The sequence below is a fragment of the Dendropsophus ebraccatus genome, chromosome 15 (assembly GCF_027789765.1).
Source record: "Dendropsophus ebraccatus isolate aDenEbr1 chromosome 15, aDenEbr1.pat, whole genome shotgun sequence".
NCBI classification, from domain to species: domain Eukaryota; kingdom Metazoa; phylum Chordata; class Amphibia; order Anura; family Hylidae; genus Dendropsophus; species Dendropsophus ebraccatus.
In genome coordinates, this window is record NC_091468.1 from 64229290 (window position 1) to 64245555 (window position 16266).

Sequence of the window (16266 nt, forward strand, 5' to 3'; positions counted from 1 at the left end):
CTCTCTGACACAAGTTGATTTCAAAGAAAAACAAATGCCAGCCTTCACCTATAAGTCAGTGGTCATGTGCTGCTCTTACTGACATGGATACATTGGCCAGTATCTGACTGCATGTCATCATTACTCAAATGGAATCCAAGGCAATGAGGACCACCAGTACTAGAGCAGTGGGGGGTTTTAACAGGTGAGTAAAGTTTTTTTTTTTTTTTTTTTTTTTTTTTTTTGTTTAAATAATTTTATTTCTTTAATTCCTATATGGAGACTACATATAAGCAAAAACTGGCAATCTTCTCAATCTATGTGTAATTGCGGCATTGTGACTGTCCCGATCACACTCATGCATGTTCTTTCACAGTTCTGGAACATTTGATTAATATTCTGCCATCTATATCTTTTGTTTTTTGCCTCTCATTTCAGAGCGCTTTGATCACCACTGTCCCTGGGTGGGAAACTGCGTGGGGAAAAGAAACTACAGATTTTTTTACATGTTCATTTTATCTCTGTCGTTTCTGACAGTCTTTATATTTGCTTTCGTTATCACGCACGTTATACTTCGTAAGTATGCGGGGGGGGGATGCCATATTTTGATTTATATATATATATCTATATATACAGTATACCTTTTCATCTCTCAGTTACTTGCATGTGAAAGCTTGCATGGTATATTGGTGCCATCATTATAAGAATGTAAGGGGTAACCTTTTTATGATTCATCCCATAATTTCATAAAGCTCTCGGAAATTAAATTCTGAATTTAATTTGTAAGGAAGTGAAAGTGTTCGGGTTTTGCCTCTTTCTGATTGGCACATTGCATTTAACACTAGACTTGAGCAGGTTGACCTACTTTCCGTAAGAGTACTAATGAATTTTTTATTCATTTTAATGTATTCACCACCTCACATAAATGACTTATGTAATTTTTTTTCTTTTTTGCCCACATGGCCAAATGCTTTATCATTTAATACAGCGCTATGTATAATGTGTATCTAAATGCATAACATAAAAACGATACATTTAGCCACTGAGGAAGGAAGCCGCATCGTGAAGGTGCCTTATTTGTGATAGTACTTATGTTTTGATGCTGGACTCCTAGAACCTTTTTACCAGATTCAAGCTTCTTGTTCTGTTGAAATACATATTTTTATTTGTGTATGTAGGTTTAGTTTTATGTTTCCTCTTACTTACTTACAAATCTGTATCACCTGACACTGCCCCCCAAACGTCCACCACCGTTCAGTAGTTATTTTAAATCCATGCCTGGTCCAGGTATGTCAAAGGGGCGTGGCCTTGAGCATCTCTGCCTTAGGGCCCTATTACGCGGAGTGATAATCGGCCTGATTCAGACAATTATCGCTCAGTGTAATAGAGACAACGATCATGGGCTGATCATTGCTTTAGGCCCAAATCTAAAATCATTGTGCGTCAACCGCGCATCGCTACGTGTAATAGTGATGCATGGCTGTGAGCTGACGATTCTGCAAATAGCATACATTACCTATCCACGCTCCAGAGCTCTTGATGCGGTCTGCTTCTTTCCTGGTCCAACACGCTGCAGCTTTAGAGCGGCCTGGGGATAAGCAGCGCGCGGCACCTGGGGATAAGCAGAGCGGAGGAGGAGCCCTGGAGCGTGGATACGTAATGTCTACTGTTTAAGCAAGAGCTGCAAGGACATCAGTAATGATATCCGTGCAGCCGTTGCTAAACTAATATCGGGCAATGTAATAGGCCAAGTAAACGAGCGCTGATCTAGCAGATCGGTGCTTGTTTACAGTATTCATCAGGCCCCCATCGGCCCATGTAATAGAAACCTTAGGCTTGCTAAATATGAATATCCTGCCCAGGGGTGTGCCGACTAAGAATAAAGACAGGGAGAGACGCTGAAGGTCTAGGGCTTGGATGTTGTAGGCCCCGCCTCTTTGACCCCCTGCCTCGCCAAACACTGGAATAAAGTTTTTCACCTGAGTTCAGGAGACAAGGGAAGCTCCAGACCAGACATGGTTTGAATAGAAATAGCAAACGGGTTAGGGTGGGTATAGGTCGGAGGGTATGCCCTCCGGGGAGTTTTTGTCTATAATGTAAAAACTTTAAAAATATTGATAAAAAAAAAAAGAAATAGCAAATGGATCAGGAGGTGTGGGGGGTGGTGTCAGGCCATTTAGAGTTCCTTTAAAGCAAATCTGCATTGCTGGACACCACCCCCAAATCCCTGTTACCGTCCGTTAGCTTTTTTCAATCCATGCCTGTTCCCAGGCTTCCCTTGTCTCCTGGTGCTGGCATCTGTGCCCTAGGCCAGCATTACCTGGGCTGGATAGCCAAAATAAAAAGTTCTTTACCTGTACCAGGAGACAAGGGAAGCCCAGGGCCTGGCGGGGATTGAGAAAAACTAACAAATAGGGGTTAAGGGGCAGTGTCTGTCGATACAGATTCACTTTAAAAGCACATAATGTAATGGAGGCAAATTAAAAAAAAGAAAAGAAAAAGAACTGTAATAATGCTTAATGTATAGTACTAACTTATTAGCAATTCTTTTTTAACAGTATATTATCTGTTTCATACCATCCCTATCATTGTGAGATAATGTGGTCATGTGCAGTTTGTGTAGGTTTTTCTGTGAGATTACAGCATCTGTATAGAATATATAGCGGGTGCACTTCCTGATTTTTCCATTTCCTTTGGCAACATTTGCCACATATACACCAGTAATGTTTTGAGTGAGCTGACTGGTGTGGGCTTATTCTTATTCCTCTATATGTTATCGGCTCACGTTGTCATTTTTACCCTGATCTGAGTGATCAGGAGAGCTGTGATACGCTGTGATACGCTGTGAAACTCTCCTGACTCTCACTGCATGTATCTATCTGATTAAAGTCCAGTTCATTCAATGACATTGGCGCTGCAAAATTTCGCTTGGTATTTGTCCCTCCTTTCTCATTCCACTATATGCACCTTGTATGCATATAATTCTTCTGTAGATATATTTTTTGTCCTAAGGAACATGTAGAGCAGTGATCTAGTAGGTGAGCATCTGCAATGATGAGCTGCAGGGTTATGAGCCTCCCCTGACTCGCACTGCCTGTGTCGGTCTGCTGAAAGTCCAGTACATCCTGTGAGATGAAACGTTATCTTCTCTTTTTACAATCAGGAGATAGGGAGAGCAACATGAAGCTGCATCCTATAGGAATCTACTGGATTCATAGACTTCGGCTGGGACATGCAAGTCAGGGTAGCTTAATAAATATAGGACAGAAGTTCTGTGTACAGCTGCATCACTTGCCCTTTGATAGGACTGAAAACAGAACATGTGCAATGTGATGAGCCAGGATCATAATGGAAAATATAAGCCATAGGGCTGCACATCAGGGTATCCATGTCAGAGGGAAAGTAGGAGCCAAGATGGCAGGCAGTTTGTTTGTCCAAATGAGTTGCAGGTTACCTTACATAGATCACATTACTGGCATAACATACACATCAGTGGAGCCTGAAGTTGTGAAGCCATGAGTTAAAAAAAAAAGTTTTATCCATTCAGCTGAAGTGCTAAGTATATGGGGTGCTGGTTAATCGCTGCAGTACTGGTTTTCTCCTGGATCCCTCTTTCCTCTGTTTGATTGACATGTGAAGTCGAGCCCTGCCTGTCAGTCATGCAGGGCAAGGAGGGAAGGTGTATGCAGGACCCTAGCGGTGCTCTGACACTGAAGCTGCTCGGCCATGCCTCCTATACTTGTCAGCTGAACGGGTAAAACACATTTTATAACTCACCACTTAGGCCGCTGGTGCATATGTTTTACCTGTGATGTCACCTATGTTACATAGTTACATAGTTAATACGGTTGAAAAAAGACACATGTCCATCAAGTTCAACCAAGGAGGGGATGAATACAGGGAAGGGGGAGGGGTGATATGTTCTATACATATGCATCTATATTATTTTGGTCTAAGAACTTGTCTAGCCCTGTTTTGAAGCCCTCTACTGTTTTTGCTGTGACCAGATCCTGTGGTAGACTGTTCCACAGATTCACAGTTCTCATGGTAAAGAAGGCTTGTCGCCTCCGGAGATTGAACCTTTTTTTCTCCAGGCGGAGGCAGTGCCCTCTTGTCCTTTGAGGGGGTTTTACCTGGAACATCTTTTCCCCATATCTCTTGTAGGGGCCATTTATATATTTAAATAAGTTAATCATATCTCCCCTTAAACGTCTCTTCTCCAGACTAAACAAATGTAATTCTTTTAATCTCTCCTCATAACTAAGATGCTCCATTCCCCTTATTAGTTTAGTTGCCCGTCTTTGTACCCTCTCCAGCTCTAGAACATCCTTTTTATGAATCGGGTTCCAAAACTGGACGGCATACTCCAGATGGGGCCGCACCAAAGCTTTATAAAGCGGTAATATTATATCCCTGTCCCGAGAGTCCATGCCTGTTTTAATGCATGACAATATCCTACTGGCCTTAGAAGCAGCTGACTGACATTGTGTGCTGTTCTGTAGTCTATTATCTACACGTACACCCAGATCCTTCTCCATCAGCGACTCTCCCAGAGTAACTCCCCCCAGGACATATGATGCATGCGGGTTATTAGTACCCAGGTGAATAACTTTACATTTATCCACATTGAACCTCATTTGCCAAGTGGACGCCCAAACACTCAGAGTGTCTAAGTCATCCTGTAACATCTGCACATCCTCCATAGACTGTACTGTACTACAAAGCTTGGTGTCATCTGCAAAGATAGAAACATTGCTGTTAATTCCATTCTCAATATCATTAATAAACAAGTTAAACAGAAGAGGGCCCAGTACTGACCCTTGGGGTACACCACTTATTACCGGGGACCATTCGGAGTAGGAATCATTGACCACCACTCTCTGGGTACGATTATTAAGCCAGTTTTCAATCCAGTTACACATTAAATTTTCCAAACCAATAGACTTTAACTTACCCATCAGACGTCCATGAGGAACTGTGTCAAACGCTTTTGCAAAATCCAGGTACACGATATCCACAGCCGCGCCGCCGTCCAGGCTTCTACTTACCTCTTCATAGAAACATATTAGGTTGGTTTGACAGCTTCTGTCCTTAGTAAAACCATGCTGGTTATCACTTATAATACTATTAGCCACTACATATTCCTGGATGAAGTCCCTTATAAGCCCCTCAAATAGTTTCCCCACAATGGACGTTAAGCTTACGGGTCTATAGTTACCTGGGGAAGTTCGAGAGCCCTTTTTGAAGATCGGCATTACATTTGCCTTACGCCAGTCCCTCGGCACAATACCAGTAAGCAAAGAATCACGGAATATTTCATACAAGGCTAGTGAAATTACAGAACTGAGTTCCCTAAGAACTCTGGGGTGCAATCCATCAGGCCCTGGAGCTTTGGTTACATTGAGTTTGTTTAATTTATCTTGGACCATATCTATAGTAAACCAGTTCAGTACATTACATGTGTTAGCAGCACTGGCCCCACCCACCTCAGTACTGGCCCCACCCACCACAGCTCCATCCTCTTTTGTATATACAGAACTGAAGAACCCATTAAGTAACTCAGCTTTCTCCTGATCCCCAGTTATTAAAGGGAACCTGTCACCCCCCGTGCCGGGGTGACAGGCTCCCGACCCCCCGTTAGAGACCCCTATACTTACCTCATCGCGCCGGGTCCCGCTTCTGGAGGTGGTCGGGTCCCGGAGATCTCAGCCGCCGCAGCCCGGCGCGCGCGCTGAGAGATGAGTCCAACGCTCATAGAGAATGACAGGAGAGTCCAGCGCTCCGTCATTCTCTATGAGCGTTGGACTCATCTCTCAGCGCGCGCTCCGGGCTGCGGCGGCTAAGATCTCCGGGACCCGACCATCTTCAGAAGCGGGACCCGGCGCGATGAGGTAAGTATAGGGGTCTCTAACGGGGGGTCGGGAACCTGTCACCCCGGCACGGGGGGTGACAGGTTCCCTTTAATTCCCCGTCGCCATTATTTAGGGGTCCTACATGCTCTGACCTTGGTTTTTTTGCATTAATATATTTGAAGAATTTTTTGGGGTTTCTTTTGCTTTCTATAGCTACCTGCCTTTCATTGTGAATTTTTGCTGCTTTTATTACATTTTTACAGGTATGTATTGGAGGTCTGCGGCTCATCTGGACAAAATGAGCTCACTGGTTCATTCTTGAGCAGAGAGCAGACATGCAAGAGGAATCCCATTAAAACAATAGGACAGGCAGAATGACTAGCAAACTCCGCTTGGAAATTCGGCCTCTTTTACTCGCTGTGCAAGGGCCGTAAGGGTATATGCACACTGAGGAGTAGGCGAGGAATTGAAGAGGATAGTTTTCTACTTGAAATTCCTCGCCTATTCAGCTCTGGCAGAATTTGAGCGAAATTCAAGCCCCATTGACTTCTGTAGGATTCCTCTAGTGGAATCCGCCCAAAGGATTGGCATGTCCGTTTTTTGGTCCGAAAGCGGATTTGTGGCAGAAAATTCTGCAGTGTAAACAGAGTTGAAATCCCATTGAACACAATAGGACATTGCTCTGTTCATGTTTTATGGGAGGAATTTGAAGCGGAAATGAGAGTAGGTTGACACCACAAAACCTGAGCGAAAAATTTCTGACTGATTCCGTAGTTCATACCCGTTCACGGCCACGTGCCTTTCCGCCGCCTCCATAGACACCATTCTATGGGCGGCCCAATTCCGCTATCCACCCAAAGAATTGACATGTCAATTCTTACGGCGGAATACGGAATCCGCCCCTGCATAGAATGGTGTCTATGGCACGGGCGGAGAGGCCCGCGGCCGTGAAAAGGTACGAGCTACGGAATCTGCTCAGGTTTCATAGTGTGAACCTACCCTTAAGAGCGAATGCCGCTTCAAATTTTTCACCTATTCCTCAGTGTGCACATACCCAAAAAGTGTGTAATCTGTGTTTTTGGGTCACTTAACCTTGCTCTGCGCGCCCTTCTCTCTTTATGCCTTGTGCGTGGGTGGGCATTTCTTAATGTGGTATTAACACTGTGCTCAGTACTCTGAGACGCAGAGATGTCTCCCCATGTTTGCTATCTTCTCTCATAACAGTCTTACAGAGAGAAAAACTGCAGCTGCCTCTCCCTCCTCCTCTCTTCTATTTACTATATTAGTCTAGATGTGTGTAATGGTGGCTGAGGAGGTTCTGAACAGACAACGTACAGGCAGGGAAAGTGGAACGGCGGGCTTCTGGAAGGTGAGGAAGATAGATTACAAAGATTCATGCATTCATATATACCACTGCTTTATGCATACTGCTATTGGCCTAAGTAACAGCATGTTTATGAGTAGAATACGTCTATGTTGTGGTGTTTGGCTTTATTCCCCATGTCATACAGAGTCCTATAATAATCCCAGGTGATTCATGTGATCCTCACTTTCTACCTTTTACAGAGGTCTTGGTTTTATTTTGCTTTTTGTTGAATATTCTTTGGTCACATTTTTAATATTACCGAAACCTCTCTATAGTATGGGAAGTGAAACTTGGATATATAGAGCTGCTATGAGAGTTTGTAGAGGGGCGTAATCCTTTTTACTGCTTCTCTAGCAATTAATTTGCTACCATAAAAACTCAACTATTATTAGATCGGACAATTACTCACGCTACGATGTATAATATGTTGAGGTTATTTTTAGGCTTTTTAAGTCCTTCTAAGGGACTATTACATGCAATCGTTAGATTGCAGACACTGGTCAATGCTATGCCCATTGTATATCATTGATGAGTGTTTTTTTTTGCAATCTTCTCATAGAGCCTGCCTGTGACAGACTCTATTAGAAGATGGCAGAGCTGACTACACAGAGGTAAGTCAGAGACCTCAGTCAGGAAAGTCATACTGCTGGGGTCCTGATTGGACAGTGACAGGATTGCATTGAAGGGGTGAATGGCGGGTGGAAGCACGATCGCTGCGGCCCGTCATTAACAGTGAGGACTGATAGCAGCCGATACTCCCCCTCTATAAAGTGAGCTTATCTGGCAGCATTGAAAATACTACTTGTCCCACAAAATAACAAGCTCTCATACAACCTTATTAACGCTAAAGCTTTGGCTGCCCAAGCATGATGGGAATTGTAGTGTTACAACACCTGGAGGGCTGAAGGTTCCCCATCCCTGCTTTAGGGTTTGATTAGAATTAGAAAGTGTCTCCCCCCCCCCCCTTACACACACACACACACACACACACACACACACACACAATGACACCTTTGTCTATTGGCTGGACAACACCTTACTGACTCTATATTAGTTCCTGTGTTCGATCTTGTGGGAGATTTAGTGTAAGGGTATGTCCGCATGCCTCAGTCCTTTAAAAAAAAATATACAGCAGTTCAGACTGAAATCAGAAAACCAAATGGGCACCCTCGCAGACAAAAAAGAAAAGGTCATTAAAAACAAAACAGCATACTCTTCTTCCTGATCCCTTGGTGGTCCTTTTTTTATCAACTTCCAGTAATGACCAGTTGTCTGCCTTTTTTTTTTTTTTTTTTTTTTTTTTTTTTTTTTTAAATCATCTTTGACTTTCATAAATTATGTAAAGTTTCTATATGGAAAAGTTTAAATGTAACATTGTAACTAGTGAGATTTGTGCCAAAACCGGCCCAAACGGAGTTGTAGATGTGAGTATGTATAGTTCTGCTGCCTCTCCCTTATTTTCTTTTGTGTTTCTTTCTAGGCTCTCAACAATCAGGGTTTCTCAATGCCTTAAAGGACAGCCCTGCAAGATATCCTTTTCACGATTTACTACCGTAGTTAAGCCTATTCACATTGGTGGAGTAGAAAATAAGGTTTTAGATTTCGTCTGCTCACGTTTCTTATTGTAGGAAAACACATTCCTTGGCTTCTATATTTTTATTTTTAGAGTCTTTTTATATCTTATGATTTGGAAGTGTTCCGTCCAAATAATATTCTCCTTGTAGGAATCTGTGAATTTTGGAAGAAAAATTTGTCAATGATTAGTCTGCTAGGAAAAATAGACTGTGTCTTCCAAAGAATACAGCTGTGTTCATATTTTATGGCTCTTCTCAGCATCCGAGGAATTTCATGTGATCTTGTCTACTCACCAGTGTCCGGTCTAAGCCAGACAAACAGTTTATAGCCAACACATTCTAATTGGAGAGGAGGGGGGTGGGGTGGCTTACTAGCAATACTGCTGCCCCAAGTACATACCTGCTTAAAGTGAATTTACTCTTATAATTACTCAAATTAAGATTTCCATATAAAATGAACGGATCAGCACATTGTAACAGCGCCGTCTGTCCGTTCCTCCCGTCCATCCCCTTCTTCGGTTTGTACTGATGCACATGTTTGGTACACTGGAGGCGGACCCAACACCCCCATATCGCCTCCCCTCAGTGACGCGTCAGGCTTAGGACAGACTTCATTCTGAAGACTTCTTGTCACCGAGGGGAGGAGATATCGGTGCACTTGTGCTAGGTCCGCCTGCAGTGCACCAAATCGGACATTTGCTTAAAGTGGTTTTTTTTTTGTTTGTTTTTTTGCAGAAATCAATATTACAGGCGATTTTAAGAAGCTTTGTAATTGGGTTTATTAGCCAAAAGGGCTCGAATGATGTAAGAGAGTTGAGATTTCCTGATAATGAGCAGTGGAAGAGAAAGAGGAGGGAGGGGGGCACCTGGGGAAAGTCTTTTTGAATGCAGATAATGGCATATTTGGCTAATAAACCCAATTACAAAGTTTCTTAAAATCTCCTCGACTATTGATTTCTGCAACAACAAAAAAATACGACAGTGACACTTTACCATGGAAGATCTTTGGAATCGGGCAGCAATGGGAGGAATGGATGGCACTGTTACAATGTGTGCAGCAGCACCATCAGGTGATATGGAAATCTTAATTGAGTAGTTATAGTGGTACATTCGCTTTAAAGGGGATGTCCATCAGGACCCTTTTCTGTGGAATGCCTTAGGAAGGGGGTGACTGAGAGAAATAATATACTTACCTCTCTGGTTGCAGCTTGTACTCCACTGCTCCTGTGCATCCACTTCCAGGTTCTGAGATGTGATGTATCGGGCATAGCTGAGCGGGCCTGCTACCTCACATCTCAAAACCTGGAAGTGGCCACAGAGGAAGTCTGTTTTTATTTTTACTCACACCCTTCCCAGGCAGGGTCCTGGCCGGACAACCCCCTTTATAGAAAATATTTATTTTTACTGGTGAAAATATTTGTTATATATTTATTTATTTTTACTGGTGAAAATATTTGTTATATATATATATGTTTCTCTACTTATGTGTATCCTCCTTGACTTTTATTCCACTGTCCTGGAAGCTGTGGTGTGTTTCTTTTCTGTTTGGTCAATTGTTGGCCTGTCGGGGTTCCACACATATTTGATCAGTTCAAATCAAACTACCAATGAAGATGTAAGTATAGGAATTGTATTGTGGGGTATTCTATAAATATATAGTTAACATCAGACAATTTTTTCTTTCTTTCATCCAGTTTCCAGGGGGCTTAGACATTTACATACGTAGGGTTAGTATTTAAAGTTGACTCTGCCTTAATCTGAGCCGTCGTAGGTATACACTGTCATCCTCTGAGAGGGATGGTGATATATACCTTGGCATACTGCAGTATGCACATTCAGTTCAATAGCTAGTGACTGTGGTCAGGCCCCTTACACATGTATATGTTTCTCTAAGGCACTCTCTGCTGAACTGCCATTAAAGGAAAAGTCCGGAGAAAATCATAATTTCCCAGGAGTCAGAGAATAACATAATCTCTACGTACCTGTCCCTTTGCCACCCTTACCGCTCCATGGACTCCCATCAGGCTTTTTAAAGCGACTCTGTACCCACAATCTGACCCCAAGATTGGCACTACAAGTAGAGAATACAACTCGCTGTGTGGGTGGGTCCACAATGACATGATGCAGTAACACAATGAAAGTGCAATGTGTGAACACACCCTAGATGTTCTGCAACAGCTTAGGGCGGGAAATGGGCATTGTGGAGGACTGTGATGAACCGCTGAGGGAAAACAATGCTTTCTGGAACTTGCTGAGCAACTGCTTAACCAGAAAGTACAGCCTGAAGATACAGAACGAAGACCTCCTAAACAAATGGATTTTTGGTAGTTTCAGAACTGGTCAGCTTCTGCAGCTGGTTTGTTTTTTTACCTTTAGCTGAAGTACCCCTTTAAGAGCCATTTTGTCACAACTTTGGGAGTATTTTTGGGTGTTCACTGTCCCTTTGGAAGATCCATTTGAACCTTAGCTTTTCCACTCTGGCTGATGCCTTGCGATGTTGCATTAATATCTCCACATAATAATCATTCCTCCATAATGCCATCTATTTTGTGACGTGCTCCAGTCCCACTCGCAGCACAGCCCCCATACAAGATGCTGCTGCCTTTCCTGTGCTTCATGGTTGGGACTGTTTTCTTTGGCTTGTAAGTGTCCCGACCTTGGTTCGTATGGCCAAACAGCCATGGCCAGAGGGCATTTCTCCAAAAAGTAAGATCTTTGTCCCCTTGTTGCAAACCATGACTTTTCCGGCCTTTCCAGGTCATATCAATGTGACACGTGCTACTGTTCTACCTGTTATCTCGGGAATCTTCACAAGGTTAATTGCCGCTGTGCTTGGATTGATTTTATATTTTTTTTTTTACACACAGTCCATTTATCTCTAGGAGACAGAACGCATCTCTTTCCTACTTGTCTGTGTAGTCTTTTTGCTCTAAAATAGCTTCATTTCACAATCACCTAGGCCGGGCTTCACAGCAGTTGGGCCACCCTTTCATTGGGCCCCCTTCCCCTTTGGAAAGGGGACCCAGCTGCTATGAAGCCCTGTCTAGGTGACACTGTCCACCACACAGAACTGCACATAGAGCAAGGGTCCTATTAGACAAAGCTATTAATGATAAACGTTCGCAAGCGAGATTGTTTATCGCTAGCCCAAAATCGTTCGCCATATTACCCAGGACGATAGCTGTTAGTTACAATCGTTTACCCAATCTGATCCCAGCAAATAAAGTAACTATGTGGAATTACACTGAACGATTAGTGAATAAATGCGGAATTACAGTGAATGATTAAAGTATATTTATTAAAGTACTGTATTGCCCCCCAAAAGTTATACAAATCCCCAATATAAACTTATTACGGGAAATGAACATAAAGTACTTTTTTTTCCCTGCACTTACTACTGTATCAAGGCTTCACTTTCTGGATAACATGGTGATGTCACTTCCTGGATAAACATGGGGATGTCACTTCCTGGATAAACATGGGGATGTCACTTCCTGGATAAACATGGGGATGTCACTTCCTGGATAACATGGTGATGTCACTTCCTGGATAAACATGGGGATGTCACTTCCTGGATAACATGGGGATGTCACTTCCTGGGTAACATGGGGATGTCACTTCCTGGATAAACATGGGGATGTCACTTCCTGGATAAACATGGGGATGTCACTTCCTGGATAAACATGGGGATGTCACTTCCTGGATAAACATGGGGATGTCACTTCCTGGATAAACATGGGGATGTCACTTCCTGGGTAAACATGGGGATGTCACGCCCCGACTCCCAGAGCTGTGCGGGCTGTGGCTGCTGGAAAGGGACACAGAGCATCCCTCTGCCATCATCAATGGACATTATTTTACAATGACTGACGTCAATCATGTTTATGATCATTTATGGCCGTTGTGAAATCTATGATCTACTTTCCATGTTGTGCAGTCTCATCTGCATTTTTTGACATGTTTATATAAAGCAGCGTGTCTATAAGACGGTCCCAATCTGCCGGCATAGAAACCAGCAGGGCTGCTCTTTCCTCAAACATATAAGTTTTATGTTAACACTGCAAAACTCTTGTAATACCGCTGTATAGGCATCAGTCGTCTGTAGCAATTGCCCACACAGTAAATTCTTTTATTCTCGTAATTGCAGATTAAAGGTTCCTGGTCAAGTAAACGAGGGAAAGAAAATTATAATCCTTACAGCTACGGCAATATTTTTACCAATTGCTGTGCTGCTCTTTGTGGACCAATGAACCCAAGGTAAGGTTCCTGGAACTGAGTTTTCTATGTCCATAAGAGTAGACAGTGCTTGGTTCTGTATTTGGCACAGAAGGGGGGGGGGATTTTTCTGTTTTTTTTTTTTTTTTTTTCTATCTAACGATTTCCTTATTTTCCTTCAAGCTTAATTGACCGCAGAGGAATTGTGCAAGCTGATATGGCACAGTCAGTCACACCATCCAATGGATTGACTATGTATGGTTCTACTCAATCCCAGAGCAATATGGTAAGATGATGAGCTAAGTATTAAGTCATTCAGAAAGGGGAAAAGTTACATACGGTACTTCATATCAAAGGGTTCCAAATGTGTAACATATAATACAGCTAAACCAGTGCAGACCTGCAGCTGCCGGTGGAAAGCTAAAGCGTGCCGTATATGATAATACAATTTCATTGACTGACGGACCATCCCAGGATGCTGGGCCATTTTATAACTGTAAAACACATGTTCCAAACCCCAAAATGCTAAATGTAGGGAGGCAGAGCAAATGTAGTAATAATACGGCTGACAGGACTGTGATCACACAGATGTGCTGCTGTGCTTGTGGATTTCATTATCTTCCGTCTGATCGTACCCTTCACATGAGCACGCACTGTGTTTTAAATTTTTTTTATTATTTTTTTTCAGTACACCTCCCTCCCTCTTAGTGTTCCTTCTTAGCTTGGAGCAGCTGCGGCCTCTTTGCATATTAACATTTATAGAATGTTCATGCAATAGAAATCGTTCTATATGTCTGCAGACTTATTTATAATTTACACTCCTAGAGCTGTTCAGAGGGGTTTATAATGATGCTTATCCTTAGTAATATAGGTCACTGTGCAGTCACCAGTGGGTTTATTCCGTTTAAGAAGTCTGCTAAGAACATATTGCTCGTTTTTTAAAAACTTGCTTAAGGGTACAAACCCACACACCGTATACATAGCAGATACGCAACAAATACGCAGCAAATACGCAGCAGATTTGTTGGTACAGATTTGATGCTGTGTTCAGTTATTTAGATCTAATCTGCTGCGTTTTTGCTGCGTGTTTGCTGCGTATTTGCTGCGTATCGCAGCAGTAAATACGCTGCATATACGGTGTGTGGGTTTATACCCTAAAGGGTTTTAAAAAATAAAAAAACTCATACAGCACTTAACTTAACTTTTTCCAGTGGCTCCATAGAGTATAAATAGAGCCATGGGTCATTCGCCATCCCATGGCTTAATTAATAACAAAGGAGACGGGACGCTAATAGTGAGATCTGAGGTCGGACTCGTACCCTATCCTGTGGTAAGGGGACAAGTATTTTGTAAATCGGAAAACCTCTTAGACAGTGTATGAAACACCTAGACTTCCATTAGGAACACTGTCTGTATATTCCCCAAAAGAAATTTGTATAATTTATATTCCAACCAAGAATATCCAATACCCAAAATAAAAATAATCAATATCAACTTGAAAAATCTTTATTGAATACCATTATATAGAACAATTAAAAACCGGGAGGACGCAGGAGCGAAACAGCGTTGGAGTGGAAGGTGGAGCCATTACTCTGGCTATACACTATTATTATCTGTGTATGGGCTTCTGTGCAATACTATATTTTATTACTGGCTCAGCATATGGTTAGCATGATGTTTGAGGCACTAAGCACTTTATTACATGCGGGTATGCTGTAAGGATGAATTGTTTACTTGAATTGATGCACATTCCCATAGATGTAACCCCAGTAGTAGGGCCTCCCAACTCCCCAAGTCTTGTTTTTAATGTTTCTATGTGATGGTATTCATTAAAGATTTTTCAAGTTGGTAATTGTTATTCTGGGTATTGGATATTCTTTGTATGTGTAGCTCTTTAGCAGTATAGTTGATCATTTTAGAGAGAGTTTATATGGAGACCACTTACCACAACACTCTGAGCTTTTGTAATAAAACCTCTTGGACAAAAGTATTAAATTACAGTAGAGGTACAGGTGTATTCTCTGGGGGTAATCTGGGTTTCTGGGTTAAGTTTCTGATGATTAACCCTCCAAAAATTGTATTTACATCAGCCATCTTGGGTGGGATGGGAGAGAAGAGGGAGACAGAGAGAGCAGCTCACACACAGTTTTCTGTGTCTTCAGCAGAAAGCAGCAGCTCAGAACTGGGGGAAGGAGACTGAAAAGGTACCAGCAAGTGTGGAAGTATGTTAGCAAGTATGTTAGTCTTCAGAAGAGGGGGTGATGCAACATGACTTTTACCCCTTTAAATAGAGAGAATAAAACTAGAGCAACAGCAATTTCTTGGACACATTGACATACTATTTGTGTTATATTCCACTTGAGTCTCTTATTATATCAGCCATCACAGGGATTTATTCAGTGACCCAAAACTTAACTCGCATGTTCTCGTGTTGGACATGTAGTTTGCAAACAAGCATCGGTGCCAAAGTGTATTTTGTCTGCCATTATTTCTCCATCAACCAACAAAATAAGTCAATGTCCACATGGAAAAACCAACTCGTTTCCATGTTGCTAAGCAGGCCGTGTCTGAGAATGACCTCAGCGATTTCGTTTTGCCGACAGATCATTAGCTCAGAGCTGGAGAGAACAGATGCTCTTCCACCTATTAATACTGTAATCTAGGAATGTCTGTTTGCACCAGGGAAATTGATTGCCCGATAACAATGTTTTTAGGATTTTATTATATTTTTAGTTTTGATTTTAATATTAAATTTAAAAAATTTAAAGAAATCAAACCTAGAAACCTAACCTATAAAGTTTTTTTTTTTTTTTTTGTATAGTAGTTTGTTAAATCACACTAAGCGCTAGTTAAATGGTCCCCGTGGTTTTTAACAATGTCCCTCTTTTCGATGGCCCATGTGATCTCTAATGTATTTTTAACATGAACAAGAACATGTCCTATTTTTATACAAACTGGACTAACGGAACCTAAAAATAGAAATAATAAGTTATATATCTTGTGTAATTATGGATAGCAATATACTAATGCACCAACGGGGGCTTTAAAGAAATGGTTGCATAAGGTTATGTATCAATGCTTTTAACCCAGGCGTGCGTTATATTTTGTTCTTTATGTGTAAGTCTGCCCAATTCCCTTTTTGTGGGTTGCAGTCTATGTAAATACCAATGGTCCATGAGCTTATTAATATCACGAGGACATAGTAGATAGGACAAGGTCATTTAAGTATGGAAATTCAGATCTAGAATATCTATTAAATAGCCATGTCGCCTTAGCGAGA

The 16266-nt window shown here is 42.0% G+C and overlaps 1 protein-coding gene across 3 annotated transcripts in view; it reads left to right on the forward strand.

The window, feature by feature from the left end:
- ZDHHC14 (zinc finger DHHC-type palmitoyltransferase 14) overlaps nt 1-16266 on the forward strand; it is an 81074-nt gene that overhangs the window by 50708 nt on the left and 14100 nt on the right. For all 3 annotated transcript variants that reach the window (XM_069955601.1, XM_069955598.1, XM_069955599.1), the window contains exons 5-9: nt 418-555; nt 8678-8726; nt 10284-10386; nt 12919-13028; nt 13170-13272. In XM_069955601.1, coding sequence (XP_069811702.1) covers nt 418-555; nt 8678-8726; nt 10284-10386; nt 12919-13028; nt 13170-13272 — 503 coding nt within the window. The remainder of the gene's footprint in view (nt 1-417; nt 556-8677; nt 8727-10283; nt 10387-12918; nt 13029-13169; nt 13273-16266) is intronic.